Source organism: Bos javanicus, unplaced genomic scaffold (assembly GCF_032452875.1).
Source record: "Bos javanicus breed banteng unplaced genomic scaffold, ARS-OSU_banteng_1.0 tig00002723_1, whole genome shotgun sequence".
Taxonomy (NCBI): domain Eukaryota; kingdom Metazoa; phylum Chordata; class Mammalia; order Artiodactyla; family Bovidae; genus Bos; species Bos javanicus.
In genome coordinates, this window is record NW_026893594.1 from 2,836,522 (window position 1) to 2,853,799 (window position 17,278).

Here is a 17,278-nt window from a genome sequence, read left to right on the forward strand (position 1 = left end):
CTGAGAGCAGGGGAGGTAAGGGTTGTCAACTGGAGGTATCTCTTCACAGGAAAGAGAGTTGCCACCAGGGCCCCTTCAGAATGTTAGAGTAAATAAGTGAAATCAAGCGTGAATGATCAGGGCCAGCTTGTAAGACTCAACGCTAAGTTATTCTAAGTTTGAGAATATTCAAAAGAGGAAACGTAGAACCTTTTGGCTGAGATGTTCATTGAGCAACTGTTTCTGGAATTTGCTAATCATGACACAGAATGCCAGCCCAAATTTATTGTCCAGATAGGTTCCTCTGCTGACAAAGGCAGGTGACGTATTTTATTCTATTTTAGGTTGATCGAAGAAGAGAAGGAGAACATGGAGCAGCGGGCCAAGGAGAATGAGAGCAGGGAGGGCAGGGGGAGCTTAGGCAGCCTCCGTCATTTTAAATCAGTGAGCTCCCTCAACCTGCTTCCCACCTCCTCGCATGCTGGCTCCTGCCCGCCCCTGCCCAAGCCCAGAACGAGGCAGCACAGCCTGGCGCAGGAGGGAGACCAGCTGGGCATCATGACTCTGGTATGTGTCTGCCTCCTCCCTGCCGCATCCCTCCCCCAGCACGCTGTTTTTTGTTTGTTTTTTGTTTTTTCTCTTTATACCCAGAAGAAAATCAGGTACATTTGCTACGCTCAGAGGTCTAAAAGTTTTTAAACTGCCTAGTCTTTAATCATTCCACAATGGCACAGCGACAAATTAGTCTTGATATTTGGACCACTACTTAGCACGTCATCATGAACTCAGCCAGAGCCTGCCTCTGTAACGTTGGGCCTGCCCTGTGCTGGGCACAGCAGCTGCAGGGAAGTTTCTGTTCTCAGGGAGCAGACAGCTTCGTGAAAGTAGCCATAGGCAGCTCTCATGGCATGGGAAAGCCGTACAGCACATTCTCCATTGGGGATGCCTGGCTGCAGGGTGCAGGGCATGCGGTGGGAACAAAACCAAGAATCTACACTGGTCTGCTTGCTGATGGACCTGGCCACGCGCTCAGTCCAGCTCTGCGTGTGAAACCAGGTTAAAAGCCCAGGGCCCCAGGGCCCCAGGGAAGACGTTGGGCTGCCTCAGTTTTCTGAGTCTAAAACTGGGATGACGACCTAGGGCTTTTGGTGACAGAGTGTGCGGCTCTAAAGCACATGTTCCAGCTTTCTTGCGTGTTTAGCTTAGGTGTTGTGAGTGCATTGCTGTTTACCCCATGAAATCACGTGTACAACATTCTGCTTTGTAACTGGACTTGTATTGTCTCTTTTTTCTGTTACCACCCATTTCATGTTAGCTGCATTGTTAGTCAGCTTATAATTAAATTAACCGTGAATCATTTTAGCGGCCTGTGAAGTGGTAACCAGTCCATTTTGTGGTCTTTTGACACTGTTTTTATAATTGGCATCATTGGCTAATTAGTTGATATTTAAAATTCTTTGATGATTTCTCTGTGGTTTCATGCTTGATTTCTTTCCAAATATTTGGAAAAGAACAGTTCTGTATGTTTTCCTTGCTGTTGGAGTTCTCTGACAGTGTGTCTGCTTTCATCATTGGTTTTGATTCCCTCTCTCATCCTGTTGTCTGCTTAGTCATCATGAATCCAGATCCCCCCCAGCCCCTGAGGCTGTAGTTTACCCATCCATCTCCCGTCCCCCGTCCCCTCACTTGCTCTGGTCATAGCCGTTCTGTGGTCCACAGCGTGTGTCCCCTTAGTCGGGTTTGTGCTTTGTCTTCATGTCTCATTAAATGGTGTTTTTCCCCCATAGCAGTAAGTTGAATTGGTGTATCACTGTGCAGTTACAGGAGAAGGCAGTGGCAACCCACTCCAGTACTCTTGCCTGGAAAATCCCATGGACAGAGGAACCTGGTAGGCTGCAGTCCATGGGGTCGCACAGAGTCGGACACGACTGAAGGGACTTAGCAGCAGCAGCACGCAGTTATAAGCATAATATATGTAGATGGATCCTAAACTACATATCATGTGTAATTCATAAATGAGATTGTGCTTACATGAAGAAATGATCCTCTTAAGTGTAGAATTAATGGACTTTTAGATATGCAGATGACATCACCCTTAAGGCAGAAAGTGAGAGGAACTAGAAAGCCTCTTGATGAAAGTGAAAGAGGAGAGTGAAAAAGTTGGCTTAAAGCTCACCATTCAGAAAACTAAGATCATGGTACCTGGTCCCATCACTTCATAGGAAATAGATGGGGAAACAGTGTCAGACTTTATTTTTGGGGGCTCCAAAATCACTGCAGATGGTGACTGCAGCCATGAAATTAAAAGGCGCTTACTCCTTGGAAGCAAAGTTATGACCAACATAGATAGCGTATTCAAAAGCAGAGACATTACTTTGCCAACAAACGTCCATCTAGTCAAGGCTATGGTTTTTCCAGTTGTCATGTATGGATATGAAAGTTGGACTGTGAAGAAAGCTGAGCATCAAAGAATTGATGCTTTTGAGCTGTGCTGTTGGAGAAGACTCTTGAGAGTGAGTCCCTTGGACTGCAAGGAGGTCCAACCAGTCCATTCTAAAGGAGATCGGTCCTGGGTGTTCATTGGAAGGACTGATGCTAAAGCTGAAACTCCAGTACTTTGGCCACCTCAAGTGAAGAGTTGACGCATTGGAAAAGACTCTCATGCTGGGAGGAATTGGGGGAAGGAGGAGAAGGGGACGACAGAGGATGAGATGGCTGGATGGCATCACCAACTCAATGGACATGAGTTTGGGTGAACTCCAAGAGTTGGTGATGGACAGGGGGTCCTGGCATGCTGTGATTCATGGGGTCACAAAGAGTCAGACACGACTGAGCAACTGAACTGAACTGACACAATATCCTTTCTGTGTTGGTGCTTGTATTTAAGACTGTAAATCTCATCAGCTTTTGCACAGTTAATGTCTCTATTAGACTCGTTAAAAAAGTATCTTCTATGGTTAATAAAATGTAAAGACTGCACCTGCTATTATGCTAGCTTTCATTCTTACATATTTTCACAGGGAACTTGCTTTAATGAATTTATTGTGAGAAGTTTTAAATCAAATTCTGTGTCAGGATTTTACATTAATGTCCAATCGGTGGTTAGATTTGTTCAGTGTTAAAATAGATATTATGGTAACTTCCTCATCAGTTAAATTACTAATTTAAAATATAACATGTTTTTGATTAAGAGAAACTAACTTATAGAGAAATTTGGCTGAGAATAGACACCTGTTAAGACCCTTTGTTGTACAGAATGCTGTGCTTTAATATATCATGATGTTGTAATAGAATGGTATCTTCTTGAGTAATAATTTATAGTGTTTCTCTAGTAAATCTTGAATAGCTTATTTAACTTCTGTGGTCAACAAAAATGTTCTGCTTCCAGTCACATGTTCTGTAAATCTTCATGTCACTTACATGTTTGCCATCATTTTTGCTTTACTGTATTTGCCTCTACGGATTCTTGAAATTTTAGCTTCAAAGTCGCAATGAATCTGGTTTCTCTTCATTTCTTTGCATGCATCTATCAGCCTAGTGATTTAAGGAAGCAGCGTCGAAAGGTAAACTGTTTACTAATTTAGCAGGCCTTTGTTTCTCTGTGAAGTATTGAAGAGTCCTTATCGTGTAACGTGAATGATCACTGTGTGGTTATGTCCTGGTGAATAATTGATGTTTTAATGGAAGTAATGAAACTCACACACCACTTAAAATGTGCTGATGGTTCTGTTGGAAATAGGTCATTCGTTGGGCCAGTTGTAACAGTTTGCCTTTCTCCCACTTGTTTGCCTTCTGATCATCTCATGCTTGTTTATAATAGACATAGTATTATTTCTTATTTTTAAAATGTTCCTTACTTACGTTTTTGGCCATGCTGCACAGCTTATGGGATCTTAGTTCCCCAAGCAGGGATCAGACCAGTGTCCCGGCAGTGAAAGTGCCAAGTCTTAACCTCTGGACCACCATGGAATTTCCGCTTAGTGTTTTCATGTAAGAAATGACTGAATCAGAGCCATAGATGTTAGATTTGCGGGAAGCCAATTTAATGATGGTGGGTAGCAGTGTGCAGGAGACTCTGTGTGCCGGGCACGTGCTTTCCGAGTCTGTCTTCTCAGCCCCAGGTGAGGTCCAGATTGCTGCTATCCCCATTCAGCAGACATAGACACTGAGGCTTAGCGAGGCCGGGCACCCTGCCCAGGCTCTCACACCCAGCAGCACGGTACAGACTGGTCTGATCAGAGCCTGGACACTTAAACGTGGTGCCATCCAGCCACCTTTCCTCCAGAGGCTCTCGTGTCCATCACGGCATCCCTGATGGAGGGAGCATCAGGAGGGAGCTCTCTGCCTCTCCCCTCGGGTCACTTGGATGAGCCCCTGTTGTTGGAGTCCAGTGCCCCAAGGGCTGGCCTTCCTTGTCCCTCTCCTGCTCCCAGCCCGCTGACCGCGCACTCCTGGGCCTTCCCGCAGGACTGGGGTGGCTGTGCTCCAGTTCAGGCAGCTCAGTGCCCAGGAGCCCTTCTGTTGGGCACAGCAGACCAGCGCCGTCCCCCTGGGGTTGGTGACCTGGGTGTGCCGCTTGCCTGCTCTGTGGCCTGCTTTGCCCTCCTGTTCAGCGAGGACAAGGCACTGCCCTCCCTAGCCACATGTGGCACCAGTGGGGCACCTCCCATCCTGGGGGAGGGCAGCCAGGCGCAGACCCAGAGGCCTTCCTCAGGAGGAGGCCCGGGGGAAGGGGCTGGCCTGGGCCCTGACTCTGAGGCAGGTGTTTGTCTCCAGTGAGTCCATAGTCAACCCAGGTGTGTCACTTCCCTGCTCTGTTCGTTGCTGTTTTCTGATTTTTATAAATGCTTATTTTAACTTGAATTTGAGATTGATCCCTGTTCAGTTCCATGTGGAAAATTTCTAGCCTTTGTAGCCTTCTGTTGTCTGAGGGTTCTTGTTAGAGCTCAGGGGAGGGAGCCCAGTTTATCCAGCTGCTCTTAAATGAGTTCAGCTGTATTTTGCACTAAGTTACTTTGTTGTCACCAAGCTCCTGTGGGGCTGCACGGGATCAGTATTCTTTACAGAATCCCACCAAAAAGGCACAGGTTAGTTGGTCAAAACAACGCATTCATTGTTTATAACAATACATGCCATGCATGTTTCCTAAAACCTCCCCTGGTTTAACCACACACCGAAATGTATCAGTGAGACCTGTTTGGACCCTGCAGGGTTAATCTGTTCCCACACTGTCTTTCCTTTCCTCACACCCAGGACCAGCGGAAACGCTGGGAGTCCAAGAGAGATCATCATCTTCTTCTTCTTCTTCTTCTTTTTTTTTAATTAGTTTATTTTTTAACTGAAAGATAATTGCTTTACAGAATTTTCTTTTCTGTCAAACCTCAACATGAATCAGCCATAGGTACCCATATATCTCCTCCCTTTTGAACCTCCCACCACTCTAGGGTGATACAAGATCATCTCTTAGTGAAGACCTGGGGGTGCCTTATGGAAACCACTGTGAGCGAATGACACTCGAACTGCGTGTAAGTACTTCAGTGGGTAGTCCCCAGTCTGTATGTTACCGAGAAATACGATCCAGGCACATGGTGTTCGTGTGGAGGGGTTAGGTACCTTTTCTGTGTTTCTCTTGTTGTCATGGCTTCCAGTAACCTGCATCATCACTACAAATGATCTTGGATGGTGGCACAAGCTGTGTCTTTTTCTCCTTCAAACAGAAAGGTCTGGACGGCTTTGCTGAGAGGTTTTGTACTCTAGCTGTGGTGCTTCTGAGCAGCATCTGGCGATGAGCACAGTCCTTTCATCAGGGCAGTTCATGCCGTGCAGGATTCACGGTGCCAGCATCGCTCTGCTGTCCTGCCCCGCAGGGCCATCTGGTCGCTGGATTCCAGGGAGGGCCGAGGCCGGCTGCAGGGAGGCTCCCATCCGGGGTCTCTGCACTCAGTCAGATGCTCTCGCTGCCCCATAGCCCCACTTTTTTTGAACAAGACAGTCCTTTAAGATGGCATTAAGCTATAACAAGGGTTTTTTTGTACTTGGGGGAAAGCATAGCTAATAGATCTTCAAATAAGTTTCTGGTTATAATGTAAAGCCTGTGTGATTGCCTTTTTCAGAACAGTCTATTGTTAGCCAATTTGACACTTACCTCACTCCCTCAGCTGCCAGCTATACGGGAAGAGGTAGGAGATGACAAGACCGCCATCAAATGTGAAACCTCGACCCTCGCCTGGCCACGGTCCCTTCGGCTGGGCCGCCTGCGCACGGGGCGCTGCGCACAGCCACCCATGAGGACCTCGGGGACGCCCACAAGTAAGTGACCTGTGTGTGCATCGTCAGTTTCAGGAGCCCTGCACCTCTTGTCTTGAAAGAGTTGCAAGGATGATTTTAAAGGAATACCACTGAGTTCGGTGCCTGTGTTTAGTGGTGAACTTCAGGTGCTGGGGAAGAAGAGCTCAGTGACCTCAGTGATTTTAGAAAACGTCCATCTCTACAGATTGACTCCTGTGGGAGCTTTCTTCCTGCTCTGGGTAGAGGGCACGTTCCTGACGGTGACGGGCCCGTGCCTCTCGGGTTCCCTCTTGAGGGTCCCTCCCTTTTCTGCAGGGGTCTCCTCTCAGGAGACCCTGTCCCCTCCTGTGACTGACACTGTCCTCATTCAGACCACCACTTGCTGAGCTCCCGTCCTGAGCCAGGCAGCACTCGATGGGGGGCACGTGTGGTCACCTGACCAGCCGCCCTGCACGGTGACCGTCGCTCTCCTGCCACGGCCGGGGACGGTTACCCTGTGGGAGGCGAGGGGAACTACCCAGAGCAGGGGAGCTCGTCTTCTCCTGGAGCGTCGTCACCTGCCGAGCAGCGACCCTAAGGGAGGGTCAGAGCGCCCTCTGCACCAGCTGGCCTGGAGTCAAGCCCTCCTCGCGGGAGAGCTCGAGGCAGAGAATCTCAGCTTCCCGGTGCGGTTGTCTGACACCGGGGGCCTGCATTGCTCATGTGGAGTGTGGTTGGTGAAGGAGACTCCAACTGTCAGCTGCGAGGTTGAGGCACGGGTGTTGCTGGGTGCCCGTTTCTATCAGTAGCTCTTGTGGAGGGGTGTGTGTTTGCACAAGGGTGCCAGTTAAAGGTCGTTTTCTCTCCCCGAAGCTCCACAGGCTCTCAGGACAGCCCCGGGAATAACCCCACCAGCAGCACCAGCAGCCAGGGCTCGCTGCACAAAGCCCCAAAGAAGAAGGGCATCAAGTCCTCCATCAGCCGCTTGTTTCGCAAGAAGGAAAAGGGCCGGCCTGAACACCCCAGCAAGGAGGCGTTAGGACCAGGTGGGTGCTTCACCGTTCAGAGGGAGGAGGGCCTGCAGGCATCTCCCTTCTGTGTCTCCCCTGTCGTCCCCATGAGGCTCCTGTCAATCACGCTGGGGGTCCTCCTGGGAGCAGGAGTGGAGGAGGCGTCTGTCTTCTCAATGGGTCTGAGATGATCGGCTGAGTTAATGAGTGGATGGTTGGATGGATGGATGAATTAAGAGTGGATGGATGGATTGATTAGTGAGTGGTGGATGGATGAACAGATGGCTGGCTGGATGGGTGGATGAACGGAGCATGGAATGAATAAAGCAGGTGATTGTACTCCAGTGCTAGAAACATATTCTACGAAATTGAGTAGGAGCTGGGCGATGATTGTTTCGTCCTAACAGTGACATGTGTTTGGAAACGGCCTAAGTGCTCCTCAGTGAGGAGTGAGGTACAATCTGTGGACACCCCACAAGGAACAGCCCACCCTCCTTCCTGCCACCTTCCCCATCCCCAGGAGCTCATCAGGGGTTCTGCTCATGCCCCCCACCCCACCCCACAGCCACACAGGTCCTCCTGGGGTCCCCTCATCACACAGAGTTATCATCAGGCCCCCATATCACTCAGCTTCCTCTCCTTGAGGACAGCGTATGTTCCTGCCTCTTCAGCCACAAATGTGTTGAGTCTCGTTTGTGCTGGGTGTGGGATTTACAGGGGTAAGTAAAGCAGATGTGGTCTGGAGCACAGTTAAGTGACAAGAGAGAAAAAGGAGCAGATTATTAAATGCTGTCCCTATTAGTAGTAAATACAATGCTGAGATGGATGGTGCATTGATTATGTACCAGATGCCGTGTGTGCCCCTTACCAAGCAGGTGCTGCCCCCTCCCGATTTACAGAGGAGGACACAGTGACAGTCACGTGGTTAGGGAGCGGTTAGGGCAGGTTCACACCCACCCAGTGGGACCAGACACTTTGCCGAGCCCCAGCCACCTCTCTCGTGGATGAAACAGGAATGAGATGGCTCTATGGCCTGATGATTCAATGGACATGAGTTGGAGCAAACTCCAGGAGATAGTGAAGGACAGGAAAGCCTGGAGTGCTGCAATCCAAGGAGTGACAAGAGTCGGACACAACTGAGCGACTGAAGTAAAACCTGAGTGTGTTCTCACCTGTTTCAGTCGTGTCTGACTCTGCGACCCCAGGAACTGTAGCCCACTAGCTCCTCTGTCCATGGGATTCTCCAGGCAAGAAGACTGGAGTGGGTTGCCATGCTCTCTTCCAGGGCATCTTCTCAACCCAGGGATTGAACCCACATCTCTCATTATCTATTGCATTGGCAGGCAGGATCTTTACCCCTAGCGCCACCTGGAAAGCCCCAGTGAATGCTGACAACTAGAAATGCAGAAAATAAGGGCTGCTCCTAAGTTAAACTGGAAGAGCAGCAAGCACAGGTTGTAAAGAGGAAAACACACGATGAGCGACAACAGCGCCAACAGAAACAAGGGATGCGTTCACCCACAGAAAGAAAGTGTCTGTGCCATTCAGAAGAGGAGCCCGCCAGCCCTTGGAGGGACAGTTGGAACCAGAATGAAAACCGAGGACATGGTCAGCAGTGCCCACCACACGGCCTGGGTGGCGTGGTGTCACTCACCAGGCTTCCTGTATCCCCAGAGCTGCTGGCAGTAACATCTCTGAGTGCCAGGCCGGGCAGCGTCCCCGAGTGAGCTAAGGCATCACTGCTCTCCTTCCAGTGCTGCTCCGGGGCCCTCTGTAGGTGGCCACCCTCATCCCCTGCCCTGCCACTTGCTGGGGCCCGGATGTCCCCCTGGAATCCTTTCAGCCCTTGAGCTTGGGTGTTCCCAGCCCTCTGCCACACCTGACTGGGACGCAACTCAGGACTTGGGCTTGAGATATCAAGGAGACCGTGAATCTGGAAGGACACCACCCTGGGGCCTGTGAGAGAGCAGGAGAGCAAAGCCCCTACGGGGAGGAAGCAGAGCTGGGGGAACGTGCCCACAGCCTCCACTGCCTCCTGCACAAGTGCCTTTTCTTTGTCTCTCCTTGACCTGAAACAAAGCCCAGCTGCTGCTGCTCCGCAGGTGATTCCTAAAGATGCACCTCCTGCCAGAGCTATTGTCCTGCTGCTCTGGGGCTGCCTGAGTGTGCTCAGGAGTATCAGACAAGTAGGGCTGCCACACCTCATACTGGAGGTGGGGGGCCTGATACTGGGGAAGGGTTGGAGGTGGCGGGAGGGTTTGAGGGTCGGGGAGGGCCTGATGCTGGCCTAGGGCCGTGACGCTGGACTGGGGTCTGATGCTGGACTAGGGTCTGATGCTGGGGGAGGACCTGATGCTGGACTAGGGTGCATCATTTGGATCCCCGTCAAGGTTGCCCTCGGACACCCCACCTGTGACCGATGGCGAGCCTCGACACCTGCACTTTGTTCCCACCCTCGGCCCGCTGCCCACACCTCAGCAGCAGAGGGGCCCTGTCCCCGCAGATGGTGAAGTGATGGAGCCTCTTGTCTCCGGAGCCAAGGGCATGAACACACCGTCGGTCGTCCCCTAGGGACACCTATGCTTCCGCCTTCTGGCCTTTCCATTGCATCCGTCCGTTTCTCTTAACAGAATGTCCGTGTGATGACACGGGCTCCCATTACCAGCTCTGGTCTGTTCTCAGTGAGAGTACAGCTTACCCTCGGCACTCTTTATTGGCCCTGGGAAATTTTGCTTCAGTACTTTATTGAAAGAAAGCAATAAATAATACTATGATAAAAATAGTTCAAAAGTAGACTGTACATACTTTGTCACATATTCAGGAAGTTCACAAAAGATTAATAGGAAAATAGAATGATAACAATGAATTGTACAAGTAAATTAAAGGCGGAACCCACATGTAAAGAAACATGCTGTCTCTGTCTACCAAGATACCAGCTGCATAATAAATATCACACTGTGACCTGAACGCATCTCTTGCTGGCTTTTTTAATGTGCCGCTGAAAAAGTAAAAATTACATTTGCTACTTATACAATCCAGAATGGCTATGTCATCACAATCTAAAAATGTACGCCTAGGTCCATTCTTTAAACATGTTTACAATCATGTAAAAAGATGATTTACATAAAAATAAGGCCTTTGTCAGAGCTACACTACCCTGTCTGGGAAGTGGCACCTTCACTGTCCAGCTCGATGGCTCTGCAGCGGGTGCAGGGCATTGCGATTGGTCCCCAAAGAGTCTCACCGGAGAGGAGGGATCCGGGTCCACAGAGACTGGGTTACAGGAGAGATTTTCAGTCTTCTTCTAGGCATCCTTTCAGCCCAAATTTCATTAGAAGCTCACATTTAACACCCAGTATTTTTAAATCACTTCACGCTGTGGACAAAAAGCATTTCTTGCTAGAAAAAGTACAGTTTAGGCCAGTCGTTAACATCCAACAACAATTGGTTGAAATTAAGTTTGCTTATTTCAGAGTGATTGTTGGAGAGCTTGGTTACATTCTGGAAGGATAATAAAGCACACCGTGTCATGATGATTTTACAATCGCAGGAAAACCCCTTCTCTCATGGTTTAACATTGAAAAATTAAACAAGAATAATTACAATAAATGCATCATTTACAAAAGCCCTGTGTTTGTTCATAGGATTTATACAGACAAGCACTACAGTACATTCATTTGAAAGACTGAAATCAGGTATCAGAACATGAATTGATCTGAAAGGATATTCATAGCCTGAATATACAAGAAAAAGGAAGTAATTATATAAATGAAGTCATAAGTTTACATAAATATCAGAAACATTAAATTCTAAAATATTTTTCTATGGTATTCATGAATTTTTCACTAATTAAAAACCCTGTAATATCTTCGGGTCTATGTAACAAGTATTAACAGAGTAAAGATTCCATCGAGTTCAAAATGTAGTCTTTGTTGTATACTGGATGCTGTATAAACATCTGGAGAATTCGTGCAGGTAAACTGGAAACACACACAGAAAAGTCAGTCCTGGGTTGGCAGCTGGTGCCCCAGCCCCTGCCCCTCCTGACACCCCCACCCCCACCCCATTTGGGGCTTCAGCTGCTTTGAGAATTCAGAGAAACATGGAGGGCCAAGCAGATCAAGGAGAGAACTCTGTGGCTGACTTTATTCTGACATATAGCTAAAAGCTGCTGGTAAAAAAAACTCAAAAGCCCAATCCAGCTTTCTAGCTGAGATGTGAACAGGACAGAGCAGACAGCCTCCTGCCCTCAGAGTTGCTCGAGCAGGGCTGGGCCCCAGGGCCAGACCCACCAGAGGCCCACCCAGAGCAACGCCTGCAAGGGAGGGTGGCCCCTTAGCAGCAGCCGAGCCCCAGATGCCGGTGCACCTCCGTGTGAAATGCTGGCCTCCGTACGGAGAGGCCCAGGGCAGGGCAGCCTCGTGAACCCTGACGCTCTGGGCCCTGTTCCCTCCGAGAACGTGCACGCAGGGCGTGGCCGGCAGCACTGCCGCTGTGGGAGGGATACCCATGCGTCCCTATGCGAGGGGCCTTGGCCATGCTCTGACCACTCCGGCGGCAGTGGGGCGCCAAGGTCACGTTCTCTGCTGTGAGGGTTCTCCCAGGCTAACCTCCAGAGACCCACTGACCCTCCACTCCCTGGGGCGTGGGCTCCGTGCCCCCGAAGGACCAGGCCGGCCTGTACTCACCCCGAAGCACATCAGGAGCAAGTCCTGACTGTAGCAGAATCCAGCCCCTGCGTTCCCGCCACGCTGCCTGGTCCCATGAGCGCGGGAGGAAGGGTGCAAACACAGAGTGCGGTTAGTCGTGCAACGTCACATGGGGCACGAGGACACACAACGCACACCCGCAGCAGTGCCCACTCCTACTGAGGGTCTGGGGAAACTTCTAGAGGGTGGATGAGCCAGAGAGAGCGAGCCTGGGGGCTGCCACGTGGGGGTCCCTGCCACCCGGGGTGGGGGGAGGGCGGTCAATGGCACATTTGATGACGTAAACGCGGTCATGGGGACAGATACTCCACGTCGGCAGCTGCCAGTCTCTCCTTAGACCTACGGATTCACAGAGCTCCACATTCACAGATTCCACACAGTCTATTGTTATTCAATTTTACACTTACCTCATTCCCTCAGCTGCCAGCTTTACGAGAAAGAGGTAGGAGATGACAAGACCACCATCAAATGTGAGCCCTCGAGATCAGACGAGATCAGGCGCGTTCAGGGTGGTATGGCCGTAGAAGGAGGCGGCTGCCGCCGGGCGCCCTAAGAGCCCTGCGCTGTGCCTCCCTTTCGCTCTGACCTGCCGGTCGGGCCAGCAGGCCGCACCTCACCATGGGGGCGCGCGCTGTACTTGAGCCGAACGACCCGCGACCAGACTCCGCCAGCCAATGCCGCCACGCCCCCGAACACTGCCACCCCGTGGCCAGCAAACGCCTGGCCAGGTTCGGCAGCCCGGAGGGCTTCCGGGACCCCCAGCGGCATGCCAGGCGTGCGTGCGCACGGGGCCTGGGGGGTGGGCTGAGGGGCGCGGAGGTCTTGGCGCCCTCCACCCCGGGCCTCTCCAGGCCCGGCCGCGCTGGCCAGCCGGGCCTCCCCCGATCCCGTTCGCTGCCCAGGGCCACGCGGCCCGGAGGTGTCTGGATTTCGGCCCCGCCGCCGCCCGACCCCCACGGCCCTCGGGCCTCTGAGCCTCCTGTGGGCCTAGGCGCAGCCCAGCCAGGGCCCTGAGCGCCCATCCTGCCCGACACCTGCCCGGTGCCCAAACCCACCGGGAGCCACGGAGGCGCGGTCCACCCGAGCGCCTCAGCCCCGCCCCTTCGCCCTACCGAGGCCCCCACCTTTCCCCCACGCCGCCGGACAAGCACACAACCTTCCTGCGAGAGCAGACGAGCGACAGGCAGGCACACGGACAGACACACAGACAGTCGACAGCCCGCCGTTGCAACCTCATCAGCCAGAGCCATAGCACCTGTGAGAGGCCGGGGCCAGAGGAACGGACGGGCCGCCGGGTGTCAGGAGAGACAGAGGCAGAAAGAGATGAAAGTTCAGAGATAGACTCCAGGACTGTGAGAGGGAGATACAGATAGACAGACAGACAGACGCGTGCGCGCGCGCGCACGCGCACACACACACACACACGGAGGCAGAGACAGAGGGAGACCCAGAGCGAGCGACAGAGAGACAGCAAACAGGAGACAGACAGGGGAGAGAGGATGGCATCGATTTGAGACAGACACACTGGCACAGCCCGTGACGCACCTCAGAGGAAGGCCACGCGGAAGAAGCAGCTTCCCCAAGGGAGGGGGCGTCAGCTTTGGGCCGGGCCCGGCTGGACGCGGTGCCCTGGGGCTGGCGGTCACCCGTGGGGACCCCAAGACTTCCTTGAAGCCGAGGTGTCAAAGGTCCCCTTTGGCCTGGCTACCTAAGGCGAGACCCAGCCCCCACCCCCAGGCCAGAGGGTGAGTGTGTGAGAGTGTGTGTGAGTGTGTCGGTGGGTGAGGGAGGGGTCGGGTCGACTTGGGGCCGGGTGGATACCCAGAGTGGAGGGGGGAGGGTGTGGAGGCCGGGGGTTGGGAAGCTTGCGTGTCCTCTTGCTGTCTCTCTCTCCCTCTTTCTCCGTCTCCCTTACCTGTGGTTTCTAGCTCTTGACCTGTCTCGGCAGCAGGGTGTGTGTGTGTGTATGTGTGTGTGTGTGTGTGTACCTCCAAACCCAAAGCAACTTTCTATGGAGACCTAGTGAAGGGTAAATGCATTCTTACTCATCTGATATATCCTAAAACACTGGACATGTCTGGACTCAAACTTTCAGGGCCGCCTTCCTGCCACCTCTGGCAAGCATTGATGGTGCAACTGTAATCCTCTAAAGGACCAAAAGTCCTGTACAAGTCCAGACATCTGCTCTGTACAGTCTCTTCCTACAGTACAGAAAAGTATAGAACAGAATGACACATTCTTTGTTAATTGTACAGATGAATCAGCTGCTATCTGCTGCCTAGTCAACATGGTCAACATGAGGGAGTCAAGCAAGAGTTCCAAATCTCTTGATGTGGTCCTTGGAAATACTTCTGTTCTTAGTTGCTCAGTTGTGCCCAACTTTTATGCTACCCATGGACTGTGGCCAGTCAGGCTCCTCTGTCCGTGGCATTTCCCAGTCAAGAATACTGGAGTGGTTTGCCATTTCTTTCTCCAGGGGATCTTCCCGATCCAGGGATCAAACCTGAGTCTCCTGCAAGTGGATGCCTTCCCATCTGAGCCACAATACAACGAATTGCCTAGTCAAAATACAAAGAAAAGAGCTAGTGTTCTACTAAGTGGAAAGATGATTTAAGAAACGGAAGCTTTCCTTTGTTGGTATATTTGAATCTTTATGTAGTTTTATTTTATTTTTACGATTAAGGCTACTTGAACAAGGCAATGGAGAAACCCCAGAGTTGAAAAGCAATTGAATTTTTAAAAGAATCATGTGACAGGTGAAACTTTCTTCATTTTTTAGAGTTGGTTCAATGCAAAATCTTTATTCAATAAATATGACTCTTGTGAACTTTATTTCAAATCTCCACGATGAATCACTAAGGCATCAAGGAAGAAAGGAGTAGAGGTGGAGAAAAAAAGAGCAACCTTTCCCCTTGGCTCCATCTCAACCAGCTGCTTAGTTCCTTCATCTCATGGACTACGATCTGGGATAATCTTGTTTGTCTGATTTTTGTTTGGGGACCGTTTCTAGTCACAGGGCTAGAAACAGTGGAGGGGGTAAGCCCTTCTTTCCATTCCACATCAGACCCAGTGGGCAGTCCAGGCCCTGCCCACTGCATTGAGTCTGTAGCAACAGAATCACCAGTGATGCTGGTTAACAATGCATATTGCTGGAATCCACTCCATTCGCTACTGACTCTTTGAGGTGGTGGTCTGGAACCTATACCTGGAAACTTTCTTGATGATTCCAAATCACACCAAAGTCTGAGGACTATGGAAGATCTTCACATTTCTGGAAGAGCTGCACACCTCCAGAAGGAACCACAAGACTTGCCTGAAATGGTAAAGTTATAAGTATTGGACTGAAAGTTGGAAGGTCTCCACCTTTGCTATGTAAGTAAAATGATCTTTCTTTGAAATGAAAATGGATAATACTAAAAGTTCACATTGTTCTAGAGCATTAAATTAAAAAAACCCTGAATTATAGAAATCTGATGTATGAGTTCCTGGAAAGCAAGAACCTATATTTATTGATATGTCTTCATGCCTTAGATCATGCCTTGAATATAGTGTGCACGTCAACAGAAGAAAGAAAAGAACTGAATCGACAAAGATACAAAGAGATCCAAAGTGCTGAGCCAAGTGAAAAGTTGAGGCTTTGCAGAACTTTTCTGTCTTTCACACACTGAATAAATATTGAGCACCTACTATGAGCTAGTAGGCATGCAATATGTTTCTGGAAATAGAATGCTGAGAGAAGAAGAAACACAGTTCCTTCTTTCACTGAGACTAATCTAATGCTAAATAACAGGCAGATACTTTGAGAACTTCTATAGGGGCCTCTTCCCTCACCAAAAACTGGGTGTCAGAGAAGGCTTTTCAGACTAATAATTGAGTTGAGATCCATAGGTTGAACCAACGTAAACCAGGGTTGAGATGCAGGAAGAATTTCAGGCAGGTAAAATAGCATCTTGGAAGGCTACCTGACAAGGGAACCTTAGTACATTCAAGAAATGAAAAATGCCCTATGGGATGGAACCAAAAGAGTGCAGAGGGCATTCCAGTGAAAAGAAATCAGAGAAGAAAGTGGGGACCAAGCAATGAAGGGATTTGGTCATATCTTCTCTATGATGGGAAAATACAAGAGCAGTTGGAGCAGGGAGGTGATAGAATTGCATCTGCATTTCCAAAAGGTCATCTTGCTCCACATCACTCATGATTGGACAGACTCAACTCCAAACTACAACGAGGTTCCACTTCACATTAGTCAGAATGGTCCTCATGGAAAAGTCTGTAGATAACAAATGCTGGAGAGGATGTGGAGAAAAGGGAACTCGCCTCCACCGTTAGTAGGAATGTGAGTTGGTAGAGCCACTATGGAAAAGAGTATGGAGGTTCCTGAAGGAACTAAAACTAGAAGTACCATATGATTCAGCAGTCCCACTCCCAGGCATATATCCACCAAAAGTATAACTGAACAAGATACATGCACCGTCTGTGCACATATATCTGTGTGTGCGCGCGGGTGCGCGCGAGCTCGGGCGTTCGCCTGCGAGGATGGGGGGGTGGGGTGGGGGTGTGTGGGGCTGGGGCTGGGGCTGGGGCTGGAGCTGGTGCAGCCCCCCAGGATTGCCTGAGGCACGCCAAGGGAGCCCCAGACGGAGACCCGCGGGACGGTCGTCTGGTTTCCTGGAAGCCAAATGCGGAGGGGCTCGCGGGCCGCGCGGAGGCAACCCAGGTCTGCAGCGGGAGTCGGTGCCCTGGCCACCCACCCCCAGGAGGGGCTGGGGCTGCGGGAGCCCAAGAGTTGGGACGTGGGGCGGGGGCTAAAGGAGAGGGAAGGCAAAAAGCCTACAGCACCCAGTATGCCCAGGCGGTCTCCCACCCAGGTACTAACCAGGCCCGACCCTGCTTAGCTTCCGAGATCAGATGAGATAGGGCGCGTTCAGGGTGCTATGGCCTTAGACGGAGGCTGCTGCCGCCCGGCGCCCTAAGAGCCCTGCGCTGCACCTCCGTTTCGCTCTGACCTGCCGGTCAGCCATTCCATCTACAAGTGATTTTACTCCCTCCCCTTTCTCTCCCTGCTTTCTGAGAGTCTCTCTCCTTCCATACTTGATGGTGTAATGAATGGATGCCTTAGATCATTTTCCCTCAACATTTTTTCTCTTTATTTTTACATTGATTTCTATGAATTCATCTTCAAGTTTATGGATTATTTCTGCTAGCATCTCAAATGTGCTGTTGAACCTATCAATTTTTCATTTCAATTATTTTAGTTTTCAAATCCAGAATTTATGTTAGTTTCCTTTAAAAAAAATAATTTGTAGCTCTTCA

General features: G+C 50.5%; 1 protein-coding gene and 1 pseudogene across 1 annotated transcript in view; one reads left to right on the plus strand and one right to left on the minus strand.

Annotated features, from left to right (window-relative positions):
• Positions 1-10,223, plus strand: part of LOC133243911 (liprin-alpha-1-like) — a 28,452-nt gene extending 18,229 nt beyond the window's left edge. The window contains 6 exon segments of the mRNA XM_061410628.1: positions 324-546; positions 5,424-5,504; positions 6,138-6,237; positions 6,240-6,288; positions 7,120-7,292; positions 8,600-10,223. Coding sequence (XP_061266612.1) covers positions 324-546; positions 5,424-5,504; positions 6,138-6,237; positions 6,240-6,288; positions 7,120-7,292; positions 8,600-8,655 — 682 coding nt within the window. The 3' untranslated portion in view covers positions 8,656-10,223.
• Positions 10,224-16,792: 6,569 nt separating this feature from the next.
• On the minus strand, positions 16,793-16,911 carry LOC133243933 (5S ribosomal RNA; annotated as a pseudogene).
• Between the last annotated feature and the right edge of the window lie 367 nt (positions 16,912-17,278).